Source organism: Oncorhynchus mykiss, chromosome 8, assembly GCF_057628025.1.
Source record: "Oncorhynchus mykiss isolate SJ-2025 chromosome 8, ASM5762802v1, whole genome shotgun sequence".
In the NCBI taxonomy this organism is placed as follows: Eukaryota; Metazoa; Chordata; class Actinopteri; order Salmoniformes; family Salmonidae; genus Oncorhynchus; species Oncorhynchus mykiss.
The window spans coordinates 80,775,001-80,801,712 of record NC_143029.1 but is presented as its reverse complement, the minus strand read 5'-3'; the positions used below and the strand labels follow the sequence as shown (position 1 = coordinate 80,801,712).

The 26,712-nt window shown below is 43.0% G+C and overlaps 3 protein-coding genes across 3 annotated transcripts in view; 2 read left to right on the top strand and 1 right to left on the bottom strand.

Moving 5' to 3' along the window:
- Positions 1 to 506: 506 nt before the first annotated feature.
- LOC110530704 (SURP and G-patch domain-containing protein 1) lies at positions 507 to 8,418 on the bottom strand. Its single transcript, XM_021613951.3, has 14 exons — positions 8,304 to 8,418; positions 7,478 to 7,649; positions 7,238 to 7,347; positions 6,802 to 7,071; positions 6,472 to 6,595; positions 6,252 to 6,355; positions 5,616 to 5,739; positions 5,066 to 5,433; positions 3,479 to 3,585; positions 3,039 to 3,216; positions 2,264 to 2,370; positions 1,989 to 2,134; positions 1,677 to 1,806; positions 507 to 1,588 (listed from the first exon to the last, which is right to left on the bottom strand). The coding sequence occupies exons 1-14, from the start codon at positions 8,320 to 8,322 to the stop codon at positions 1,562 to 1,564; spliced, it is 1,986 nt and encodes a 661-aa protein (XP_021469626.2). The 5' UTR covers positions 8,323 to 8,418; the 3' UTR covers positions 507 to 1,561.
- A 26-nt stretch (positions 8,419 to 8,444) lies between these two features.
- On the top strand, positions 8,445 to 12,809 carry LOC110530705 (E3 ubiquitin-protein ligase RNF126). Its single transcript, XM_021613952.3, has 9 exons — positions 8,445 to 8,562; positions 9,799 to 9,857; positions 10,044 to 10,104; positions 10,223 to 10,461; positions 10,723 to 10,791; positions 10,898 to 10,967; positions 11,069 to 11,162; positions 11,560 to 11,675; positions 11,797 to 12,809. Exons 1-9 carry the CDS (start codon positions 8,488 to 8,490, stop codon positions 11,947 to 11,949), a joined length of 936 nt encoding a protein of 311 aa, XP_021469627.1. The 5' UTR covers positions 8,445 to 8,487; the 3' UTR covers positions 11,950 to 12,809.
- A 4,250-nt stretch (positions 12,810 to 17,059) lies between these two features.
- LOC110530999 (potassium/sodium hyperpolarization-activated cyclic nucleotide-gated channel 1) overlaps positions 17,060 to 26,712 on the top strand; it is an 84,712-nt gene continuing 75,059 nt past the window's right edge. Inside the window, exon 1 of the mRNA XM_090182739.1 lies at positions 17,060 to 18,352. Within this exon, the coding sequence (XP_090038865.1) occupies positions 17,184 to 18,352 (1,169 nt within the window). The 5' untranslated portion in view covers positions 17,060 to 17,183. The remainder of the gene's footprint in view (positions 18,353 to 26,712) is intronic.

Sequence of the window (26,712 nt, the reverse complement as noted above, 5' to 3'; positions counted from 1 at the left end):
ATGGCAATTTGAATGCATAGAGATAGCGTTATGAGATCCTGAGGACCAACGTCGTGCCATCACCTCATGTCACAAGGATCTGCACAAAATTCCTGGAAGCCGAAAATTTCCCACTTCTTCCATGGCCGACATCCATACCAGAAATGTCACCCATTGAGCATGTTTGGGATGCGCTGGATCGACGTGTACGGCAGGGTGTTCCAGTTCCCGCCAATATCCATCAACTTCGCACAGCCATTGAAGAGTGGGACAATATTCAACAATCAACAGCCTGAGCAACTCTATGCGAAAGAGATGTGTCGCTGCATGAGTCGAATGAATGGTGGTCACTCCAGATACTGACTGGTTTTCATCCACACCCCTATCTTTTTTTTAAGGTATCTGTGACTAACATATGCATATCTGTAGTCCCAGTCATGTGAAATCCATCCAATAGGGCCTAATGCATTTATTTCAATTGACTGATAAATTGTAACTCAGTAAAATCTTTGAAATTGTTGAAAGAGTTTTGTTCAGTGTATATATTTTTATTGTTTGCAGTGAAGCATTTTACACCATTTGTTGCATTTACGATGTACAACAACCATAGCAAAACCATGTACTGAAATAACTCATTTCAAAGCCATTCATTACCTTCAAACTGATTTAAAAAAATCTTCATTAGAATTGTTTGTGTAGTTGTGTAAAATACTTGAGTAAAAATTATTTAAAGTACTACATAAGTATCTGTACTATATATATGTATATATATATATATATATTTCTGACAACTTCTACTACATTCTTAAATAAAATATTGTACTTTTTACTCCATACAGTCTCCATGACACCCAAAAGTACTCATTACATTTTGAATGCTTAGCAAGCAGGACAGGAACATTGTGAAATTCACACTTACCAAGAGAACATCCCTGGTCTTCCCTTCTGCCTCTGATCTGATGGACTCACTAAACAGACATGCATCGTTTGTAAATTATGTCTTGAGTGTTGGAGTGTGCCCCTGGCTACTTGTAAAAAAAAAAACCAAAACAATTACATTACTTTAGCAATTACATGTACTTAAGTATATTTAAAACCAAATATTTTTAGACTTTTACGCTTGTAGTATTTTACTGGGTGAATTTCACTTCAGTCCTTTTCTATGAAGGTATCTTTACTTTTACTCAAGTATGACAATCGGGTACTTATTCCACCACTATTTATGTATGTGTGTGTGTGTAGGTTGTTCTGTGTTATGAGTCGTGACTGTGAAATCAGATCATGATAGCGAGCCATCACAACGCTACCCTAGCTGTCCGATTGATCAAATAGGAAACTTTCATTCTGCAGTTCAGTAAGAACATCAACTGACTCTTAGAAAACTTTAAATCAGACAAATCCATCCTTAATCTCCAGCCTAAACAGTTTATCACCAACCATACAATTCCACACAATCTAGAGGAGATTACTTGAACTGAGTGTCCTACAGTTTGTTTCCACAACAAAGAGATATCAATACGCCACTGTTGGTTGTTTAAAAAATGAAAAGTCGACGAAGTCAGCCAAGCTTCGGACCTCTTCTTCAGTAGTATGGCCTCCTCGGGTTGTTCTGAGAAGAGAGACAGGCGTATTACTCCAAACTCTTGCTGATGCAAGGTCATCTAAACAGAACAGCTTACATGTTATGTAGTAGTTACCAGTGGGTTAGGCCTGAAGCGGTAGGCCAGCATCATCCTCTTTCTGAAAGCATCATACTCATCGTCCTGTCCTGAGAGCACAGAGGGCCGGTCCACGCCAAACCCTGCCCCGTCAACAGCCGTGGTTCCCCTGGAACAAACACACCACATCAGCTGGCTAGGTGTATGTCTGTGTGTGTGTGTGTGTGTGTGTAAGCTGTGTAGAAGACCTTGTATCAGACAATAGTGTGTGTACTCATGTGAAGTGTTTGTGTCCATGTCCGAGTACAAATGTGTATACTATGTGTCTGTGAGTATTGGACAGCCCCCAACCTGTGGACCGGAGTCTTGATGCCCTGTCCGCCAGAGCCAAGCCCATCGCCCTCCTTCCAGCCCATCTTCATGAGCATCTGGAAACCAAGGTTCTCCACCGTCAGCTTAAACTCCTTATACTCCGAGTAGTCTGGGTTACGGCCCTCCTGCAGAACACAAGGCAAGAACATGAGAATAGAATATGTGTTTCACAGGCAATTCCTTTTGGGCAGAGGCTAGACAACAAAGGGGTCAAGGACCAAGTGGTGAAGAGAACAGATGGGGAGTGGACCGACCTTGAGTGCCTTGAAGGTCTCCATAAACTTCTCCAGCTCCTCCGGAGGTAGGAAGTCACCAATGAAGTGCTTCCCCTTTCCCATGTCAGTCAGCGACTCCGCCCACTCTGGAGGAAGACACAAGCAGCCATTTACATAAACACCAAATCACTTCAGGGCCGTGGCCAGCAGGACACAATGTATTGGAACTTTCAGATTAAACGTGGCCCAGGTTATTATGACAGAGTTCATCTCAGAGTAGATTAATGAATTATAGTAGTAACAAACTGATCTTTTGAATAATGAAATCTCACATTCAAATGGACGTGAAGTTGAAAAATGTTGACAATTCCCTTCATATTCATCATCTCCAGCACCACCCCAACATTAACATTTCTATGTTTTGTAGCAAAACAGATAGAGGAATATAAGTGTTTCCAATGTCATCATTGGTGTGCATCGTGTCATTTTAACCAAGTATGAGGAGGCATTGCCTACTAATTGGTTGATGTCATTGTAAACACTTATCTTTTTAACTACAGAACATTAAAATGCACAATGTTGGGGTGGTGCTGGAGATGATGAATATGAAGGTGGATTTTATTTTTTTAAATCCCTTGGAGCCCTTTCACTTGAACAGAAGCAAATCGTTCCACATTGCAGCTGACTTGAAAGGCGAGTTGAGACCGACTGATCTACAAATCACCTTGCATCATAAATAACTACTCAATATGATTTGTAGATCAGTCAGTCAGTCATAATTTACCCATGATACATCACACTTCATGAATCTTACCACGTGTTTTCTCCATCTCCATGTGCCGGAGGCGGTGCTCCCAGGTGCCAGCCTGCTGGTCCACCTCCTCGTCACTGTCGTACTCGTGGGAGTGGTCCTGCACCGCCTTCTCCCACATCACCTGCATCTCCGCCATCGCACGCTTATGCTTCATGATCATGTCAAACATCTCCTGCATCTGCGGTGGGAACACAGACACACCACACACACGCATGTGCAGGCCGGACACACACCTCAGGCAAGGTTTCAGGGACAGATTGCAAGGTGGCTGAGAACAAACGCAACCGAGCCCATCTGATTTTGTTAAAGGTTTGAAGTATGCTATGTACCCCCATACCAAACCAAGGATTAACACCGCCCAGTCCCCGACAATTCAAACTGGGAAAGTACAATGTGCTGCCATAGTCTATTGTGCTGTCTGTCTGTCAGTCATGTAGTACCTCCTGTTGCTCTTTGAGCTGTTTCTTCTGGTCATCTGAGAGCTCAGTCACTCCCACCAGGCCCATAGGCTTTCCCTTCTTGTAGCCCAGATCCCTCAGTTCATTAACTGAAACACACACACCACAAACACAGGACATACCTTACAAACACTGTTTTTAGTCTTATACTATAACGTCTGTCTCTGTGTGTGTTATACAAGAGAGGCTGAACATACACTGAATGGACAACAACAAAAAAAAATCAGGAACTACTGCTCTTTTTATGAGAGACTGACCAGGTGAAAGCTATGATTCCTTATTGATGTCACTTGTTCAATCCACTTCAATCAGTGTAGACGAAGGGGAGAAGACAGGTTAAAGACGAAGGGGAGAAGACAGGTTAAAGACGAAGGGGAGGAGACAGGTTAAAGACGAAGGGGAGAAGACAGGTTAAAGACGAAGGGGAGAAGACAGGTTAAAGACGAAGGGGAGAAGACAGGTTAAAGACGAAGGGGAGGAGACAGGTTAAAGACGAAGGGGAGAAGACAGGTTAAAGACGAAGGGGAGAAGACAGGTTAAAGACGAAGGGGAGGAGACAGGTTAAAGACGAAGGGGAGAAGACAGGTTAAAGACGAAGGGGAGAAGACAGGTTAAAGACGAAGGGGAGAAGACAGGTTAAAGACGAAGGGGAGAAGACAGGTTAAAGACGAAGGGGAGAAGACAGGTTAAAGACGAAGGGGAGAAGACAGGTTAAAGACGAAGGGGAGAAGACAGGTTAAAGACGAAGGGGAGAAGACAGGTTAAAGACGAAGGGGAGAAGACAGGTTAAAGACGAAGGGGAGAAGACAGGTTAAAGACGAAGGGGAGGAGACAGGTTAAAGACGAAGGGGAGGAGACAGGTTAAAGACGAAGGGGAGAAGACAGGTTAAAGACGAAGGGGAGAAGACAGGTTAAAGACGAAGGGGAGAAGACAGGTTAAAGACGAAGGGGAGGAGACAGGTTAAAGACGAAGAGGAGGAGACAGGTTAGAGATGAAGGGGAGGAGACAGGTTAAAGATGAAGGGGAGGAGACAAGTTAAAGATGAAGGGGAGGAGACAGGTTAAAGATGAAGGGGAAAAGTCAGGTTAAAGATGAAGGGGAGAAGACAGGTTAAAGATGAAGGGGAGAAGACAGGTTAAAGATGAAGGGGAGAAGTCAGGTTAAATTAGGATTTTTAAGATTTGAGACATGGGTTGTGTATGTGTGCCATTCAGAGGGTGAATGGGCAAGACAAAATATTTCAGTGCCTTTGAACAGGGTATGGTAGTAGGTGCCAGGCACACTGGTTTCAGGGTGTCAATAACTGCAAGGCTGCTGGGTTTTTCATGTGCGACAGTTTCCCGTTTGTATCAAGAATGGTCCACAACCCAAAGGACATCCAGCCAACTGACACAACTGTGGGAAGCATTGGAGTCAACATGGGTCAGCATCCCAGTGGAACGCTTGACACCTTGTAGAGTCCATGCCCCAACAAATTGAGGCTGTTCTGTGGGCAAAGGGAGGTGTAACTCAATATTTGAATTGTGTTCCTAATGTTTTGTACACTCCGTGTATGTGTGTTTGATTACCAGAGAGACACGGGCTGGGCTCTGGCTCCTCCTCCTTGGGGATGATGATGGGTTGCAGTGACAGATCCACCTTGTCGTCCTCCGACCCCCAGCGGCTCTTCCTCTTCCTCTTCACCACGGGCGGACCTGACACTTCCTGTTTTATCCCCAGACCCGGCTCCAGCTTTACTTGACCCACCAGGTAGGGGTAGTGAGGGGGCGGAGGAGGGGGAGGATAGGTCAGGGGAGGGGCGGCCGGTCTCTTGAGCTCCACCCCAGGCTCCTGCTTAATCATTGGAGGGGGGCTCTGGGCATTTTTGGCCTGGCGGTACTCCTCCACCTTCTCCTTGTAGAAACGGTGGGCGGGGCTTTGGAGGTCATATAGAAAACTGAGAAAAGGAAGAAGAAATATGCTGTCTTTTGTGGTACTTTATCCAATTTACATGTTAGCATTACTTACTTTATTTTATTCAAAGCTTATGACAAATCAATGTATTTTTAAGCAACAATAAAATACAATTGGATGAATACATTAAACGCTCTCGTTACAATATCTGAGACTGTCACTAACCTGAAGGTGGGGTTTTCCTGGTTGTGCTGGGCGGCGATGGCTTCCACCTCGGGGCCACCATCGGCCACAAACATGGCCAGCTTCTCAGCCACCCTCTGTGTCTCCTCGTCCACTGGGGGGGAGACTTTAAGCAGCCTATCAGTACTGGGGCTCAACTCACACTACTACCGTACCGTACTCAACTGGCCCTCAAACACCTGCCTACAGCCAGTAGGGGATAAGAAGAGGGAGGAAGGAGGAGGAGGAGCAGGGGGACACGGTGGTGATTGGGGAAGTGGATTGTATGGATTTGATAATGGAATACAGACCTAATCTTAAAATTGGTGAACAAATAACACCATGAAACGTTGGGTAATCATAATGTGTCGTGAATGACTTGTATCATGGTTAAAGTATTCAGTAAATCATTGTGTATCTTCGATCCTCATCGTTTTTGTTTTAATGGTTACTTTCAACATCAACTAATACTCTCCAAGGAGGGCAATTATATTTATCTCACATATGACTCATTCACATGTATAAATATAGATTACTGATTAAAAGAACACCATCAGTCTTTGAGAGAGTGAGGAACTGTGTGTGGTAGAGAGAGAGAGACAGATAGAGTGAGAGAGAAATTTATATAGGTAATCTTACCATGAGAACGTGATGGTGTCTCATGTTTTGAGTGATCCTTTCGGAGTTCAGCAACTCTCTTTCGGTAATAAAGATAATCCCGGCTGTTATTATCATACAAGAATCTGTAAGGTGGAGGTAAAAGATCTTTATATCAGGACTAAAAGAGGCACCATTACATACACTATATACTAGCTATAGATTTAACATGCTGTTAGTAGCTACATCCATACAGACTTACGAGAAAACAGGGTTGTCCTTGTAGTCCTCTTTGGCCTTCCTCTCTAGCTCAGGCCCTCCCTCAGCCACAAAGGCCGCCATCTTGTCCAGAATAAGTCGTGTGTCTCGGTCTTCTGGGGGAAAGACTTTAAGAGGACTATGAGTACATTACCTTTACTGTACTGTAGAAGGCTATGAGAATTCAGGCAAAGCATTAGTCTCAGGAAGCAGCTACTCTGCAACTGAAATACACAGTCAATGACATGGGTGAAACGACAACATGTAGAATAGGACAGAATCTGACTTGGCTCCTGGCAGTTCTTTGATATTTAAAAACACAGATCATGATTACCTTTGATTTCTAGGAAGCTTGAGTCATCAACTTCCTCATCATCATCATCATCATCATCATCATCTTCATCTGGGGAGCTGAATATGCTAGGTCTTTGGGGACGAAGTGGGTTCTTCTTGGACTGGGAGTAGTTCTTAAACTGGTTCAGCATGCTGCTGATCCCTAGACCGGGGCGCTTGCCGATGAGAATGCTCTTCATCTGGGGCTGAGACACTCCTGACGACGGACTGGGGGTGGATGAGGACGGGGCTTTGGTGTCACTACTGGAGCCTGTAGAGGGTACACAACTGGGTTAATCTCACATTCATTGTTTAATGAATCGAGAAGAAAAAAGTAATTAATAAATTATTATTGTGTTATTACCATTTTATTTAATCATTTCTGTACCATTAAAATAAAGTTCTATTGAAACCAATTAAAGAGCTCGCTATCTCACCAGAGTCAGAGCTGGGTTTGTCCTTCTGAAGCTTCATAAACTGCTGCAAGAAGCTTCCATCGTTCACATACTTGTTGTTGTTCGAAGAGTGTCCCTGTAAACTGTGTAAACTGTGGGGATAAGAAGTCAAAATCAATGGCTACAGTCAAGTGGGCCAGAATCAAGTACTTCCAGCAGGGATTGAGCAGAGTTTTGATGAGAGGTATTTGTAGTGTTTCAGAAGACTAGGATATACTGTACCTTGGTGGCAGTGGCTTGTTGGGAGTCTGAAGGCTCTTTTTCTTGGCCTGCTCTGCCATCTTAGCCTCGATCTCCCGCTTCTTCTGGGCGATCAGCTCCTCCTGACGGAGAATGTTCACACTCATCCTGTTCTTCTGGGCTGGCCGGAACTTGTTGTTCCAGCCTCCTCTCCCTGCAGTGGCAATAAAACAAACAGTGGAAGAGTTGGGTGCAGTTGTTATTGGTGTCCTACTACCAATAATGTTAGTCACAAGAGGTGATCTCGTTTGTAATTGCTCTAGCTATCTTCGTGAGTATTTTAGTAAAAGTCGTATGTGACTAGCTATCTATATATTATGAAGAGTGAACTACCCTGAATGATAGGAATGTGTAGACATGTCAGGGACTATATCTTGCTGCATTGAGGATGTCTCCATTCCCTTTGATTATCTTTGTTGCCACAGACTTGAGAAGCAGCCAGCAGGCCAGGGTTGGTAAAACATGTTTTTCTAAAACTGGCTAGTTAGCTCGCTGCAAGGTGGCATCAAGACGTTAGCAATAAATAGCTAAAATACAAAACTACAACTAATTATGTAATGAATTTGACATTATGTGGTTTATTCTGATTGTGGTTACCGATTTTTTTGATGAATTTTGATGTATCAACAACTACAAATCCTGTTGATGGGCGGTGGTAACTAACGTTAGCTAGCTAAGTAGCTAACGCGTTAGTTATGTAGTTAACTAGCGCAAATAACCACATTTCATGAGGCAAGAGTTTATTGTTAAGCATTTTAAAATAGTTACTATATTAAGGTATGCCATTTAAATTATTTCGAGCGTTTACCTGTATTTCCGGACTCCATAGTTGCAGCTAACCAGATCTGTATTCCCTGATACGAGCTATCTGTTGCTAAGCTAGGTAGCGCTTCGCTAGTTTCCGCTTCCTGTTCGTCTCGCAAATCGATTAATTTTGTTGTTTGTCGCTACCCGTACACGTTCCCTCTCGGTTGCTGGTAGAGAATCCGAAGATGGCTGAAGCTCCCCCACGGCCCTGCCGGTTTTTCTGTCACCGATGTTCAGCAGAGATCAACCCTCGTCTCCCGGTAAGCATTCCAGAGAGGTTTTTGTTGTTCACGAAATGAAACCATGGCCAGCTAAGTGGGGTTTGTATTATTTTATCCACGATTTCCTCTGGCTGAAGCATGACAGCTAGCTAACGTTAGCTTGTAGCTAGTGGAACGTTCACGTTGCCATTCATTTGACAGCTATAGTTTCGTTTGCATTCTAGCCAGCTACCAAAATAGCTTGTAGTTTGCCTGTTAGGATGTTTCGAGATCATGCCTCTGTGACTAAGGAGTTACCCATGTTTTACAGTGACAGCGTGTCTGTCTCTTTTTGTGATATGAGACCTGTTCATGATAATGACTGCTTGCCGGCCCATAGCACCTCCAAAGGTAGATAGCTACCTAACTTTTAAAGCGGAAATCAGCAGTTGAAACAATAACAAAGCGACTCTCCACCACTGTTTCATGTCTGGAGAAATGTAGCCACTCTCAAATTCAAAGCTATAGATGCAAGAAATTACCATCCATGATATCAAAATAATAGTTTAACCATGCCTTTAGGATAAATAGTATTTTTTTTACATTTACTTTGTTTACAAACAGTGGATTAAATAAGATTATATTTTGGGCTCTGATGGGGTAGGACAGTTGAACTAAGCTCATAATGAGTTATGAGTTATAAGTTATATTCTTCAAGAATCAATGGGTACATATAATTCATTTATACATCCACAAATGGATGTAGCAACTGCTGATTACCCCTTTAAGCTATGATCTCACAAAGTGTGACTTTCAAAAAACACAATCATTAGGCTATGTACACCACCAACTCATTTCCATAGCTGCAACAACCTGTTTTAACATGCCTGTTGTTGTATGGTCATTCATAGGAAGCTTCTTGAATTGTACAGTGCAGTAGCTTTCAGATATCTACCTGCATGGAGAGCCTTTGCAAAGAGCTAATGGTACTCAACGATCTCTCAATAGCAATGGATTGAATGGATCATCAGCTATTGTTAAAATGATCAACTCTGGGAATGGAGCTACAGCGGGTCAAAGTGTGAGGTCAATAGCTAACTTGTTTGATTTTGAATTCAAGCCACAACTGGTTGAAGCTATCTAACAATCTTAATTCCCAGGTACATACATAGCCTACATAGGCAAGGTTGTTGTTTTGTTTTGCTTCAGAACAAATGAAAACATTCAAGTTTATGAGACTGACAGATGACAATTATGATTATGTTATAAATTAGATGTATCTCTGCTTTCCTGCAGGAGTACACATGTCCGCGGTGTGAATCTGGCTTCATTGAAGAGCTATCAGTGGAGAGAAGGTAGCCTACAGTATCATCTGCCTGTCTATCAGAGTTTAAAGTACTTTCAGCAGCACTTCTCCTTTGACAATGCTATATGTGTCTGGGAAACAGGCTGTCGGTGTTTAGGCTCATTTCTATCACATTGGTTCATAGTTGAAGATAAGATAAGAACCTGCCATTTTTTTGTGTTTTATTTATTTCCAGCACTGAAAATGGGTCCACATCCACTGCCTCCACCAGCGATCAGAACCGTCCGACTTTTGAGGTTAGTGACACAGAACTCCTTTGTTCCTCAACTCAACAGTTGGTCCTCATGAACTCATGCACCTTGGTTGGACTGCAAGTTAGTGACAGTATATGTTTCACTCTTTGTCCTTCCTAAGAGTATGGACCACCAGCACATGTTTACATTTCCGCCCGGATACGGCCAGTTTGCTCTGGGGATTTTTGATGAGAATTTTGACCTCCGAGCGGGGCTGCCAGCAGAAGACAACCGCGAGACGGAGAACCGACGGGAACGGGAGATGGCGTCACGGCAACGGTACAGCGCTCGGCAACCACAGGGACGACACATGCCACGGCGACCGGGACAGAGACACGAAGGAGTGCCCACATTAGAGGGGTAAGGAACACTTTCCAGCTTGCTTGCCCAATGAAACATTGTTTGCCCTGTAGGAAAGAGATGAAAAAGGAATTATGAAAGGAATTCATACACTACTTGTGTAGTGACATGACTCAGTTTTCTTCAGGAATAATTCAGGAAGTCAAATCAAATGTTATTTGTCACATGCGCCGATTACAACAGGTAATCAATCGGTAAAGGTAACAGACCTTACAGTGAAATGCTTAAGTGACTGAGATATTTCTCATTGTCCCTCTGCAGAATCATCCAGCAGCTAGTGAATGGAATCATAGCACCTACAGCCATGCCGAACATTGCAATGGGACCATGGTATGTGCACAGTGTTATTATATAATTACCAGGAAAATAGATGTTGTGTCTGTAAACGTACTAGTTACTGTGTGTTTCTAGTCATTTCTTGGAATTCTCTTGATAGGGGCATGCTACACTCAAATCCAATGGACTACGCTTGGGGTGCCAATGGACTTGATTCTATCATTACCCAGGTATACCCAAATCCTCTAACACTTCACAAGGGATTCAATTACAAATTCTGGTGACACATTTGCACTATCTAATGAAACAACTTTACCTTTCTCCTCTGTAGTTATTAAATCAGTTTGAGAACACTGGTCCTCCTCCTGCTGACAGAGAGAGGATAAAGAACCTGCCCAGCATCCAGATCACAGAGGAACATGTGGGTGAGTCAACAACAACAACTTTTCACAGTCCCTCCAGGATTCTGGGATCATATTTTTTTTGGGGTGCAAAAGCAACAATTCCCTGCATATTATGCAAGGGCTTGCAAATTTAACCAATCACTGCACTATTTCCACATAAAAAAGTCAAATAATCGCATATTATCGCATTACAGAAAGAGGGCTTGCAATTTCAACCAATCACTGCACATCTACTGTATAATATGCTTCAATCAAGCCACACGTCAACAAACTTTTCCCCATGTCAGCGCATTGTCACAACAAATTGGACAAAATCATTGCATTTTGCCATGCAAAATGTCAGAATTGCCACAGCAAAATCAAGTGGAATTTTGGAGGGACTGATCACTCAACCACAAAATATTGTATTTTATTGCAGGTTCCAGTTTAGAATGTTCTGTGTGCAAGGAAGACTACAGTGTAGGGGAGACTGTGAGGCAACTTCCGTGCAATCACCTGTTTCACAATGACTGCATAGTACCATGGCTGGAACAGGTATGTGCGTTTTCACCTTCGTTTAATTCCTTTTAAATGCAGTGGTTTGCATGTTAATGTGTTCTCATTGTCTAAGCTATAAGCTGAACCTCGTTTCTGTGACAATCTCTCCCTCCCTCAGCACGACACATGTCCAGTGTGCAGAAAGAGCCTCAGTGGACAGAACACAGCCACGGACCCCCCGGGACTTTCAGGAATGAACTTCTCCCCTTCCTCCTCTTCCTCATCCTCTTCCAGCTCCCCCAGTAACGAGAACGCTGCCAACAACTCCTAGATCTCCATCACCATCATACCTCGATCACACCACCTGCACACAAACAACACCTCACCCCCACCCCAGGCAGACTTTCACCCCCACTCTACCACTGGCTCAGGGGAGTCTGGAGGGCCGCCCCTCTCAGTGCTCTCTTTAAGGCCCACTGGGAGAAGCTGCTGGGGAGATGACTCTACTCTGGAGGTGAAACGATAAACACAATATGGACTATGAGATGTTATTTTTAGTTTATTTTAGCCCCTTTCTATTGTGAACTTTGAACACACGATCATTCCTTCCCATGTGTGAGGACTGGAGTGGATGCCGTCACCAGTATTGTTGCGATGCTTCTGTAAAAGGAGAGAGTGAAGATGAAACTGGAGAAGGATCCGAACAGGTTGTGGTGTATAATAGTATCCACGTTTGAACCGCAGTGGACTGCGACTTGACTGAGACATTGTCATGTCTTTTTGCCATAAGATGGGGACACACATTTTATATTTAAAAGAGAAAGTGTTAAGTTTTTTTTTTTTTTTTTTTACTCAACTGTGGTGGTACAGACTTCCATGCCGAAGGAGAGAGATATGTGTACATAGAGGTATTCATATTTAAGAACATTAACAAGCAGGTCAGTCACTGTACAGCCAACTGAAGAATACAGAGAGAACTAAGAGAGAACTGAGTGTATGCATCTGATTTTAGAATTATTTATTTGCACTTTTCTGTTGCACTACATTCTGTTTGGTTTCAGGATTGGGAATTTGGGGAAACTACAACTGAACAAAAATGTTATTGCATCTCTGAACTTTTCCTCATTCATTTTAATGCTCATATTGTGATTCTCACATTAAAGTCTCAATTTATCAGCATTTTTCAAAAAATTTGGTATTCTCTAATTTCTTGCTACTATCAAAAGTGGCAAACATTCTCACTCAGTTTCCTCGAATGTCCCATACAATGAATTTCAGTTCAATACATTTTTATATACCTATTCTATTGTAAGTTAATCATTTGTTAGGGTCAAATAATAATACAACACCAAACCTGGACTATACTGCAGTTTTGATGATAGCGCTATACTATGACAGTAAGTAAGTAGAACATGGATTCATTCTGGACAATTCTAGAACGTTCTGCTGTGTGAATTTTTTTTTTGAATGGTGAAATATGAGGAATTATCTGGAATTATCTGCCTTGTTCTAATACTTTAGAATTGCACCCTTCCTTCCTTCCCTTGTACAACAATCTCACTAATTATTCCCGATGGGAGAGGTGAAGTGCTACAGTAGCACCAGTATAGTCATGTCAGCTCAGTAGTTAGTTACTTCAAGGAAGGTAGGTAGGAACTAGGAACGGTGGAATTCTGAAGTATTTAAACCGGGCGCTGAACAATAAGCAGGGGCTGAAAACCATTATGTCAAACTATTATATACTATCGGCTAAGTGGTGCCATGCTGATTAGTAATCACCTAATAACCCAATCAACACAGTTTAATTATGAGCACAGCATAGGAGCCAATCATAGCTCTGCTCCCTCTGGAGCCCTGTCCTGAAGGAGGAAATGGAGAGAGAATTCTGTCTCAGTCTCTGGAGGCAGACGGCCGTGGTACACTTCTCACTGTCTCAGGCAGCAGGCTCTGGACATAGATGGCCGTGGTACACTTCTCACTGTCTCAAGCAGCAGGCTCTGGAGACAGACGACCGTGGTACACTTCTCACTGTCTCAGGCAGCAGGCTCTGGAGACAGACGACCGTGGTACACTTCTCACTGTCTCAGGCAGCAGGCTCTGGAGACAGACGGCCGTGGTACACTTCTCACCGTCTCAGTCAGCAGGCTCTGGAGACAGACGGCCGTGGTACACTTCTCACTGTCTCAGGCAGCGGGCTCTGGAGACAGACGGCCGTGGTACACTTCTCACTGTCTCAGGCAGCAGTCTCTGGAGACAGACGGCCGTGGTACACTTCTCACTGTCTCAGGCAGCAGGCTCTGGAGACAGATGGCCGTGGTACACTTCTCACTCTCTCAGGCAGCAGGCTTTGGAGACAGACGGCCGTGGTACACTTCTCACTCTCTCAGGCAGCAGGCTTTGGAGACAGACGGCCGTGGTACACTTCTCACTGTCTCAGGCAGCAGGCTCTGGAGACAGATGGCCGTTGTACACTTCTCACCCTGCTATGCACACTCCATTTCACTACTCATATTTTATCGCCTTTTCAAATATGGTACCTGATGTTGTTCTATTAATTCTTTATGTGCATCGTAGGAAGATGGAGGGTGTGTTCTGTGTAGTCCAGCCTAACTATTCCCCTAACCCCTACGCCTAGGGTTAGGGGAATGGATCATTGGAACATTGAAGGGTCCAATGTCACTGAAGGGATCATTAGAACATTTCAATGTGTTTCATCCCAAGCAATGTGCCGATAGTTAAGGTTCAAGCATGTTTTAGTCTGTGTGGCCCCTACCCAAGTCATGTACAGTCAGGTCCAAAAGTATTGGCATGCTTGATAAAGATCAGCAAAAAAACTATATAAAATAAATAATACAAATAATGAGCTACAAAACATGGGGAAATTATATTATTTTATACTAATACAATTGTTCAGAGAAAAATATTTTGTTTAACAAGTAATAGTTTTTTGGGGGATAAACGGCATTGGCACTTGGATTTGGTCAGATGACATGAAATGTATGTTCTACTCTGTTCTAGTCTATGTGGGGCCCTCACCCAAGTCATGTCCTTATCAGTCCTGCTGGTGAGACTCATCAGTGTCACTGGACCTTCTCTCTCGACTGCTGCAGCCCTATCAGCCTAAACACATTAGGACCCATTTAGAGCTGCCTTGTCTTTGTGTGTGTGTGTGTGTGTGTGTGTGTGTGTGTGTGTGTGTGTGTGTGTGTGTGTGTGTGTGTGTGGGAGAGAAAATAAGAGAGGGGAGAAAGGGGTGGGGGAGAGAACCAAAACAGAGAAAGAGACAACCTGGCTTTGTTGATTAGCTTTCTGAGAACAACAGGCGGTTACTGTGTATCTTTCACTAAACCTTCTGTGCATGACTGAAATGCTTATTGTTACCCTATAAATATGTTATAGCCATTCCACATACACCTGGGATGTCATTGTGGTAAAAGGGTAGCTGAGGTTTTAGCATAAGGTTGACAACCACAGATTTAGGACCAGATTACGCTAACCCCAATTTTAACCTAAACCATTAGAGGGTTGAACGAATAACTGACCCTGTGTAAGTGGTTATAGCTGCAACTTCAAATTCTCATACAGCAATGATGAATGTTGACACTGCCAGTATACGCTGCTCTCAGGTTAGTTCCACCAGACCACCCAACAGCAGCATCTGTTCAACCAGCCTGTCTCTCTGGGATTCCTCGTAGCTCGTTGGACCTCGTCCAAGATCAATTAGCCTTTTTTATATTTTGGAACTGGAACTCTGCCTTTTATGCAAATGAACCCAGAGCATCATTCTTCTAATGTGTCATCATACCAGGAAGTGGAATTGAGGCAGGCAGCCTCTGCAGAGCGAGAGACACACTCCATCTGCCAGCTCAGACTGGACCCGGCATCTCACTGTGAAAAGGTAAGAGACCTGCGGCAAGGAGACTCAGAACAGTCACGACAACCCCATTGACCCCTGGGAAACGTAGTTTAACATTGCTGCATGGATGTTTAAGACAAGTTCAGTGATTGCAGACAACCTCTGAATGTCATTGACACAGACTGTGTGCAATCAGCGTCAGTGATTCTGAAGGCTGTGTGTGTGTGTGTGCGTGTGTGTGTGTGTGTGTGCGTGCGTGTGTGTGTGTGTGTGTGTGTGTGTGTGTGCGTGCGTGCGTGCGTGCGTGTGTGTGTGTGTGCGTGCGTGTGCGTGCGTGTGTGTGTGTCCTCATGTAGGTCTCACTGGTTCAGTGGACAAGGTAAAATATCAGATCATTTATACAGTTTGGCCTGGATTATCATGTGTATGACGTAGATATGGTTGAAATAGGACTTGGCAATAAAAAAATACTAGGCACGTTTTTCCTAACCAAATGCATCCTTGTCCTATATCAGATCCAACAGTGTGTCTGGGACTTTGGGTCCTTTGTCAGGGCTGTTCGTATGTATCCTACTGCTGGTCTGATTTGATTCAATTGATTCAATTTCAGTATGCTCACCGGTTGCAAATGCTTGGGTACACTTAGTGATGGATTAAACATTGTTTCTGTCCTGTAAAGGGGTCCTGAAATAAGCATGTGGTTACAAAAAGTTACATGTACCTGTTGATGGAGGTAACAGCAGACTAAAACCGGAGATAGAATGGAACCCTACCAGCAAGAATCATTTGGTGCTTACCTGCACACATTACTGTATCTGTTGTCTAATATTTTAATCTAACTTTTGGGTGACAACAATTCCAAAACATAATTTGATCCTTATTACAGTCCCATTTGAATTCTTGGAATGTTTGGTGTAAATTGAAAGCTCTATCTTTGAGGAGAATCTTTGATGAAAATCCAAACAGTTCGATTCAAGGACATGATGCTTATAAAAGGTCCATTTCGATAGTTGTGGCCTCCTCCCTTCATATCTTCATTGTCATCCCCTGATATGGAAAAATGCCACAGGGGAGAGTATGGTGGATGCCTATTGGAAAGTTACTGTTGCTGTGGAAGTTTACCTGCTCAGCTATTTCACATCAGTGCAGATGATGAGGTAAAGGAAACAGACTATTGCTTTGAGATCTCATTCTCTGTATTCCACCTGTATGGACAGTAGAGGGCGCTATACACGCCTGTTTGACATCTTGTCATTGAAAACACCCTCTAAAAAATGACATCATTGCTTCATTACTTTCATGCCGTTTTAATTGAGCGTTTGAAAGCTGTATGAGTCATTGACCCTACCTGATTTCACATGAATTTAGATGATATCTTGTTGAATATTTTGGGAGTTGGATTGATTAGAATGTAATTGAAAGTTAATTTAATAAGGCAATAGGTTTACATTAGCCTATTATTTGCTGAATGGGACTTAATCACAGAGCAACTGCCACTAAACGTGTTATTAGATGTGATAAAATATAAACAATGGGGAAGTGAAGCTTACATGATCTCTGAAAGTGAGTACAGATACCTACTCTTGTAGTTTGCAAAGAAGTCACGTCCACCCCCTCCTCTCTCTCCTTTCTCTCTCTCCACTCTCTCTCTCCCCCACTCCTCTGTCCTGATCGGTTTTCACTAAAGATAATTGGAGGCAACATTTGATATGGACAAGAATGAGGTTTCACCAGGCTCATCTGCTGCGACCATGAAAAAGAAGGCGGCAGGCGGTAGCGGATGTAGCCACATCAGCGCGCCCAAAGCTGCCACGTCCAATTGTACGAGAAGCAAAAGCAGCAATTGTGTTGAGTCTGCCCCCGCTGCAGCTGCCAGCCAGAGCGCCCCGAATGTGAAGCAGCCCGGCGTGGCCAGTAACGCTGTCATAGACGGTGCGGAAGACGGTGAGGACGAGTCCAAGTTTCAGTATCCGCGGCTGCGCCGGACCGGGGGGAGCGGCAGTGGCGGTGGTGGTGGAGGCGGTAGTATCAGGATGAAGAACTTTACGCCAGGAGGGGGAGCCGCGGCCACGGCTACCAGAAAGAACTCCACCAACAACGAGCCCATCCTACTGCAAACAGAGGGTGCGCCTGCTGCTACTAAGCCCACTGTAGCATCCAAAGCGACTGATACTACAACCTGTCCGGGAGATGCTGCCGGGCGCTGCGAGACCAACAGAGCGGCAGGGGCGGAGGCGTCTGGAGCAGCGGTCGCAGTAGAGGTTTTAAACGCGACAGCAGGTGATGCTTGTAACAACAGCACCGCTCCAATTTCAAGAATGAAATGCAACAAAAACGGAGAATGCAGGAGGGACTCCGGCACCGGGAGCCTGCGCTCGATCATCTCCAACAAGACTGCCGGGGCGGGGAGGGCCGAGGACGCGTCCCTTAGGCGTGGTGCCTGTAACTCAGCCAGGGCCAGCATGGATGGCTCCGCGACAGGCTCCATGACGCAGGGCCAGGGGGAAGGTAGCGCAAACCCCAGCGTCACCCCTGTTTCCACCGGCGTCCCCGAGAAAAAGGACTCCAGGGTGTCCTTCTCCAACGCGCCAAGCAGGAAAGCCTCCTCATCGCTGCACGGATCGACCCAGACCCAGACGACCCAGCAGCCTAGAAACTCTGTCACCTTCCAGAAGCCGGAGGATGGACCCCAGATCCAGGCCGAGGATGCCGATGCTGACGGAAGCACCTTCATGCAACGACAATTCAGTGCCATGCTGCAGCCTGGAGTTAACAAATTCTCCTTACGCATGTATGGGAGTCAAAAGGCGGTGGAGAGGGAGCAAGAGCGGGTTAAATCAGCGGGCAATTGGATTATCCACCCCTACAGTGATTTCAGGTAAAAAATGATGCTATGTATGTATGTGCATGTTGACAATGTCTCATCAACAAGTTATACTGAGAATCCAGGAGCCCAGCAGTAGAATGCTATTGTCATTGTACTTTGTGTAACACATCCATTGTCATTAGTTATTATAAAATATACATTTACCCCTTTTGTTCCATAAGTTCTGGCTGGTATTTTAGCCAATACATGTATATCACATTTTAATGAATGAAGCCCATCTATGCAGTGATTTTCATTAAACAAGGGGCCATTGACAAAGCAGGTTTTTTAGAAATGCTTTTTAGAGGATTTCAAAGACAACCTGTGCGCAAAGCTCTCTGCATAGGCTTTATGAATAACGATGATATCGTGCCCTTTCAAGGTTGTAAACACTAGGTAGTCTGTTGAATATCCTGGATACCAAACCAAGCCTCGCGTTTGTTTCAATCCGTGAACAAATTCGCATCGATCGCATTCAGAACAATAGGCGAATCTTGGCCCACAATCATTCAATTCCGTAAATTACTAGGCTATTTACCGTGGGGCTAGATTAAAAATGATTTGTTTTTGTTTCGAGTCGAGGTTAGCGTAGTAGCCTATGGCTGTCGGCCAGATCCATGGCTGATAGGACTGCCGGGGTGTGTGATGCACTCAGTAATTGAATGTCACCTTGAGCCAAGCGTGCTAAAACCTCAAGCATGCTCATTCGAGACATATCCGCCTCTATTACTCTATGACTCCCCGGATCAGGCATTTTAATGAGGGGTTTGCTTTGCCCGTTCATCACGGTTTTATCAGCGATAAGGCTACTTGACTTCTCTCGCCTTTTGTCACAATATGGGGTTCTCTCGCGTTTGAGTGGGTCATGGTTATTATGAAATGCTTTATTTTCGAGAATTGGGCCCTGTCTCTGAGTGATATGCCATTGTTTACATGGTCGTGAAATTGCATCTTTGCGTCACTGGATTTCTTGAAAGACACATGGGCGCTACCTTCCCTCTTTCAGCACCACTCGTCACAAGTGGACAGCTCCCGCCTAACCGAAAGTGGAGCCGGCAGAATGATCAACTCTGTAGCTAGCTTACTTTCGATTCACAAATCACACCTCGTGCTGTTTTTCGACTCCGCTCATCTTAACGAATGGAATCAAATAATGTTGACTCAGTACAAGACATACAATACTAGGGCCTAGGAGACCTGGGCGCAAAGTAACAATTTCAGTATTTTGCTTCTTTATGAAATTGTTATTTGAGTTTGTTTATACAAACAACGTACATGTATCTCAGATACCATTACACACTGTAACCTGACTACGTTTCTAGGACATACCAGACGTTTATAATTCAACCCGAAAGTGGTGGAAGGTAACATTTTACAATTAACCCCGTAGGCGGTAGTCTTCAATGGTAAACATTTGGGGTAATTTAAACATGTTCGGATGTTAAATTGATATTTGGATATAAATACACAAAATTGCCACTTTTTTTCATAATTTCATCTAGTCATATTGACTAAAAACGGAGTAGCCATGTTTTAGAGCGATTCTCTTAGCTGTACTGGCAAACTTTATGTAAATAAGTGCTATTTTATATCATCATTTAAATGTCTCTACATGCCATATAAAATACCATTGCATTTTAGGTAATAGGTTAATTGTAACAAATGTTACAATGTACCCCCATTACAAATCTGAGTCTAACCCGAGTATTGTGACAAAATACAACAATAATTATTGTCATCAACTATACCAATCAAAATATCTATTCTATCTGATAAAAAATGATATGATTAGATACATGTTTCACAGGTCAATAATCAAAAAAGGGAGGTGACAAGAATATTTAGAATTTGTCCTGTCAATATATATATTTTGAATGTATGGATTTAAGCAACATTTCCTAGGCATGTTTATACACTAACCAATTATACGCACATTAAATAACACTTTTCTAAGGGGCTTCTAAGGAGTTATTTAGTTGTTACTTTGTGCCCCGTGTTGCTTTGTGCCATGGTCTCCCCTATCCAATAACTCTTGAGTGTACACACACAAAGGACACCTGCTCTTTCCATAACATAGACTGACCAGGTGAATCCAGGTGAAAGTTATAGGATCCCTTATTGATGTGACTTGTTAAGTCCATTTAAATCAGTGTAGATGAAGGGAAGGAGACAGGTTAAAAAATGATTTTTAAGACATGAGACAATTAGGACATGGGTTGTGTCCGTGTGACATTCAGAGGGTGGATGGGAAAGACAAAACATTTAAGAGCTTTTAAACAGGGTATGGTAGTAGGTGCCAGGTGCACCGGTTTGTGTCAAGAGCTGCAATGCTCAACAGTTTCCCATGTATTTCAAGAATGGTCCACCACCCATAGGACATCCAGCCAGCTTGACACAACTGTGGGAAGCATTGGAGTCAACATGGGCCAGCATCCCTGTGGAACGCTTTCAACACCATGTAGAGTCCATGCCCCAACGAATTGATGCTGTTCTGAGGGCAAAAGCAGGTGCGGGTGGGGGGATACAACTCAATATTAGAAAGGTGTTCCTAATATTTGGTAAACTCAGTGCATGTAATTTGAGCATATAGTTTTCAGGAGAGTTATGCAACACAAGAAATACAAGTCTCATAGGAGTTGGCATGCCATAGTTCTCACAAATAACATGACTAACAGGGTTTATTCACACCTTGTTGCTTCAGTCGCAGTGTAATGACTCAGCGTTGCACCTGCAGTGAGCCCTCTCTGACTGTGTGGATCTGAACACTCACTAGCCTACCTCTCCCCTCTGCCTCTACCTCTCCCTCCCCTCTGCCCCTACCTCTCTCTCCCCTTTGCCTCTACCTCTCCCTCTCCTCTGCCTCTGCCTCTACCTCTCCCCTCTACCTCTCCCCTCTACCTCTACCATTACTCTCTACCTCTACCTCTCCCCTCTACCTCTACCTCTCCCATCTGCCTCTACCTATACCATTACTCTCTACCTCTCTTCTCTACCTCTACCTCTCCCCTCTGCCTCTACCTCTCCCTTCTACCTCTACCTCTCCCCTCTACCTCTACCTCTGACTGTCATCAGCAGCACCCAACCGTTGAACCTGCTCTTTACACCTCAGCTAAATGGATTGTATGTACTGCCAGTTGAGAAATCATTTGACTAAACTAAATCAAAAGAAGAAGAAAATGTACAATGAAACAAAGATACATTCTATAAAGAATGATAGTAAAAAGCTTTGGAGGACCTTAAATACCATTTTGGGAAAAAAAAGATGGTTCAATTCACACAATTTTTTATTCTGTAAAGTGAGTGTGGAAGAGGTGAACAACGATTGTTGTCTATCAACAATGACAAGCCACCTGCGTCTGACAACTTGGAAGGGAAAATGTCTCAGGATGATAGCGGACTACAGTGCTTTCAGAAAGAATTCACATCCCTTGACTTTTCCCACATTTCGTTGTGTTACAGCCTCCATTTAAAATGGATTACATTGAGATTTATGGTCACTGACCTACAAACAATACCCTGTAATGTCAAAGTGGAATGATGGTTTTTTACATTTTTTTGCAAATGAATTAAACGTGGAAAGCTGAAATGTCTTGAGTCAGTAAGTATTCAACCCCTTTGTTATGGCAAGCCTAAATACGTTCAGGAGTAAAAATGTACTTAACAAGTCGTATAATAAGTTGCAATAATGTGTGCAATAATAGTGTTTAACATGATTTTTTGTAAGTAAGTATTTCACTGTAAGGTCTACTACACCTGTTGTATTCAGCGCAAGTGACAAATAAAATGTGATTTGATTTGATCTCTCTACCCTCAGTCAAGCTTACCCCATCTCTGTATCCTCAGTCGAGCAGTGCATTTAAAACTCTAAGACCAGGAAGGTTTTTCAATGCCTCGCAAAGAAGGGCACCTATTGGTAGATGGGTAAAAAAAAGCAGACATTGAATATCTCTTTGAGCATGGTGAAGTTATTAATTAACCTTTGGATGGTGCATCCATACACCCAGTCACTACAAAGATACATGTGTCCTTCCTAACTCAGTTGCCGGAGAGGATGGAAACCGCTCAGGGATTTCACCATGAGGCCAATGGTGACTTTAAAACAGTTACAGAGTTTAATAGCTGTGGATCAACAACATTGTAGTTACTCCACAATACTAACCTAATTGACAGAGTGAAAAGAAGGAAGCTTGTACAGAATAAACGTATTATAAAAACATGCATCCTGTTTGCAACAAGGAACTAAAGTAATACAGCAAAGAATATGGCGAATCAATTAACTTTTTGTCCTGAATACAAAGTGTTATGTTTGGTGTAAATCCAATACAACACATTACTGAGTACCACTCTCCATATTTTCAAGCTTAATGGTGGCTGTATCACGTTATGGATATGCTTTTATTCATTAAGGACTGGGGAGTTTTCGAGGATAAAAAATAAATGGAATGGAGCTATGCACAGGCAAAATCCTAGAGGAAAACTTAGTTCAATCTGCTTTCCACTAGACGCTGGGAGATGAATTCGCCTTCCAGTAGGAAATTACCTTAAAACAAGGCCAAATATACACTGGAGTTGAGTACAGAGAAGACAGTAAAAGTACCCGAGTGTCCGAGTTACAGTTTTGATTTAAATCTGCTTGAAAATCTATGTCAAAACTTGAAAATGGTTGTCTAGCAATGATAAACTGTCACGGTGCGTGAATGAGGACCCAAAAGCGAATTAACGTAAACAGAACTTCTTTAATAACAAAACATAGGTAGGCTCAGATGGACCGGCAGATTCCGACAGGACAGGACAAGGTTGCAGCAAACATGACGATAGTCTGGTTCAGGCATGAAAAACACAAACAAGAATCCGACAAAGACAGGAACAAAAACAGAGAGAGATATAGAGGACTAATCAGAGGGAAAAAGGGAACAGGTGGGAAAAGGGGTGACGAGGTAGTTAGGAGGAGACAAGGAACAGCTGGGGGAAAGAGGGGGAGAAAAGGTCACCTAATAACGACCAGCAGAGGGAGACAGGGTGAAGGGAAAGGACAGAAACAAGACACAACATGACAATACATGACATAAACAACAAATTTGACAGAGCTTGAAGAATTTTGTGAAGAATAATGGGCAAATATTGTACAATCCAAGTGTGCAAATCTCTCAGAGATTTACCCAGAAAGATTCACAGCTGTAATCTCTGCCGAAGGTGATTCTAACATGTACAGTTGAAGTCGGAAGTTTACATACACTTAGGTTGGAGTCATTAAAACTAGTTTTTCAACCACTACACAAATTTCTTGTTAACAAACTATAGTTTTGGCAAGTCGGTTAGGACATCTACTTTGTGCATGACACAAGTAATTTTTCCAACAATTGTTTACAGACAGATTATTTCACTTATAATTCACTGTATCACAATTCCAGTTGGTCAGAAGTTTACACACACTAAGTTGACTGTGCCTTTAAACAGCTTGGGAAATTCCAGAAAATGATGTCATGGCTATAGAAGCTTCTGATAGGCTAAGTGACATCATTTGAGTCAATTGGAGGTGTACCTGTGGATGTATTTCAAGGCCTACCTTCAAACTCAGTGCCTCTTTGTTTGACATCATGGGAAATTCAAAATAATTCAGCCAAGACCTAAAAAAAAAATGTTTAGACCTCCACAAGTCTGGTTCATCCTTGGGAGCAATTTCCAAACGCCTGAACGTACCACGTTCATCTGTACAAACAACAGTACGCAAGTATAAACACCATGGGACCACACAGCCGTCATACCGCTCAGGAAGGAGCGTTCTCTCTCCTAGAGTTGAATGTACTTTGGTGAGAAAAGTGCAAATCAATCCCAGAACAACATCAAAGGACCCTGTGAAGATGCTGGAGGAAACAGGTACAAATGTATCTATATCCAAAGTAAAACAAGTCCTATATCGACATAACCTGAAAGGTGGCTCAGCAAGGAAGAAGCCACTGCTCCAAAACCACAATAAAAAAGCCAGACTACGGTTTGCAACTGCACATGGGGACACCGATCATACTTTTTGGAGAAATGTCCTCTGGTCTGATGAATCAAAAATAGAACTGTTTGGCCATAATGACCATCGTTATGTTTGGAAGAACAAGGGGGGTGGGCCTTGCAAACCGAAGAACACCATCCCAACCGTGAAGCACGGGGGTGGCAGCATCATGTTGTGGGGGCGTTTTGCTGGTGCACTTCACAAAATAGATGATATCCTGAGGAAGGAAAATTATGTAGATATATCGAAGCAACTTCTCAAGACATCAGTAAGGAAGTTAAAGCTTGGTCGCAAAGGGGTCTTCCAAATGGACAATGACCCCAAGCATACTTCCAAAGTTGTGGAAAAATGGCTTAAGTACAGCAAAGTCAAGGTATTGGAGTGGCCATCACAAAGCCTTGACCTCAATCCTATAGAACATTTGTGGGCAGAACTGAAAAAGCGTGTGTGAGCAAGGAGGCCTAGAAACCTGACTCAGTTACACCAGCTCTGTCAGGAGGAATGAGCCAAAATTCACCCAACTTATTGTGGGAAGCTTGTGGAAGGTGACCCGAAACGTTTGACCCAAGTTAAACAATTTAAAGGCAATGCTACCAAATACTAAATGAGTGTATGTAAACTTCTGACCCACTGGGAATGTGATGAAAGAAATAAAATCTGAAATAAATCATTCTCTCTATTATTATTCTGACATTTCACATTCTTAAAATAAAGTGGTGATCCTAACTGACCTAAGACAGGGAATTTTTACTAGGACTAAATGTCAGGAATTGTGAAAAACTGAGTTTAAATGTATTTTGCTAAGAGGTATGTAAACTTCCGATTTCAACTCTATTGACTCAGGGGTGTGAATAATTATTTAAATTAAATATTTCTGTATTTAATTTTCAATATATATGCTTAAATGTCTAAAAACATGTATTCACGTTGTCCTTGTGGGGTATTGTGTGTTGATGGGTAGGATTATATATATATATTTTTTCAAATTTGTATTCAGGCTGTAACACAACAGAATGTGGAATAAGCCAAAGGGTTTGAATACTTTCTGAAGGCACTGTGTATTGCCACTCCTATTTGCCATCTTTTCAATCTAAGCCTACAGGAACGTGTGCCCTCAGGCCTGAAGGGAAGGAAAAGTCATTCGGCTACCCAAGAATATCAAAGCATCCCTTACTTGCTCAAACAGCTGACCAATAAGCCGATCATTAGTCAACTTTTAGGAAAAATTGTGTTTGACCAGATACAATGCTATTTCACAGTAAACAAAATATCAACTGACTATCAGCACTTACACAAATGACTGATGAGTGGCTGAAATAAATTGATTATTAGAAAATTGTTGGAGCTGTATTGTTAGACTTCAGTGGAGATTTTGACGTTATCATCATAATCTGCTGCTGGAAAAACGAATGCATTATGGCTTTACATCCCTGCTATAGCGTAGATCGAGCGTTCTGTCTAACAGCACAGAGGGTGTTTTTTTTAAATGGAAGCCTCTCCAACATAATCCAGGTATAGTCGGGCATTCCCCAGGGCAGCTGTCTAGGCCCTTTACTATTTTAAATCTTTACTAATGACCTGCCATTGGCACTGAGTAAAGCCTGTGTGTCTATGTTTGCTGTGACTCCACACTATACATCAGCTACCACAGCAAGTGAAATCACTGCGACACTTAACAAAGAGCCCAGTCAGTTTTAGAATGGGTGGCAAGTAATACGCATTGTATTTGGGACAAATCTTTCACTAAACCCTAAACCTCAACAAAAACTTGTAATGAATAATGTGGAAATTGAGCGGTGAGGATACTCAACTGCTTGGATTAACCCTGGATTGCAAACGGTCATGGTCAAAACATATTGATGCGATGGTAGCTAAGATGGGGAGAGGTCTGTCCTTAATAAATTACATAGTTTTGTTGTACCTGGACTATTGCCCAGTCATATGGCCAAATGCCAAATAGGCAAATTACAGTTGGCCCAGGACAGAGCAGCACGGATGGCACATAAATGTACTCGGAGAGTTAACATCAATAATATGCATGTCAATCTGTCCTGGCTCAAAGTAGAGGAGAGATTTACTTTATCACAACTTTTTTTTGTGAGGGGCATTGACATGTTAAATGCACCAAGCTGTCTGATCAAACAACTAGCACACAGCTCAGACACCCATGCATACCACACAAGACATGCCACCAGAGGTCTCTTCACAGTCCCCAAGTACAGAATGGACTCTGGAAACGCACAGTACTAAACAGAGCCATGACTACATGGGACTCTATTCCCCATCAAGTAACTAATGCAAGCAGTAAAATCTGATTTGAAAAACTGATAACACCTTATGGAACAATGTGGACCGTGAGGACACACAC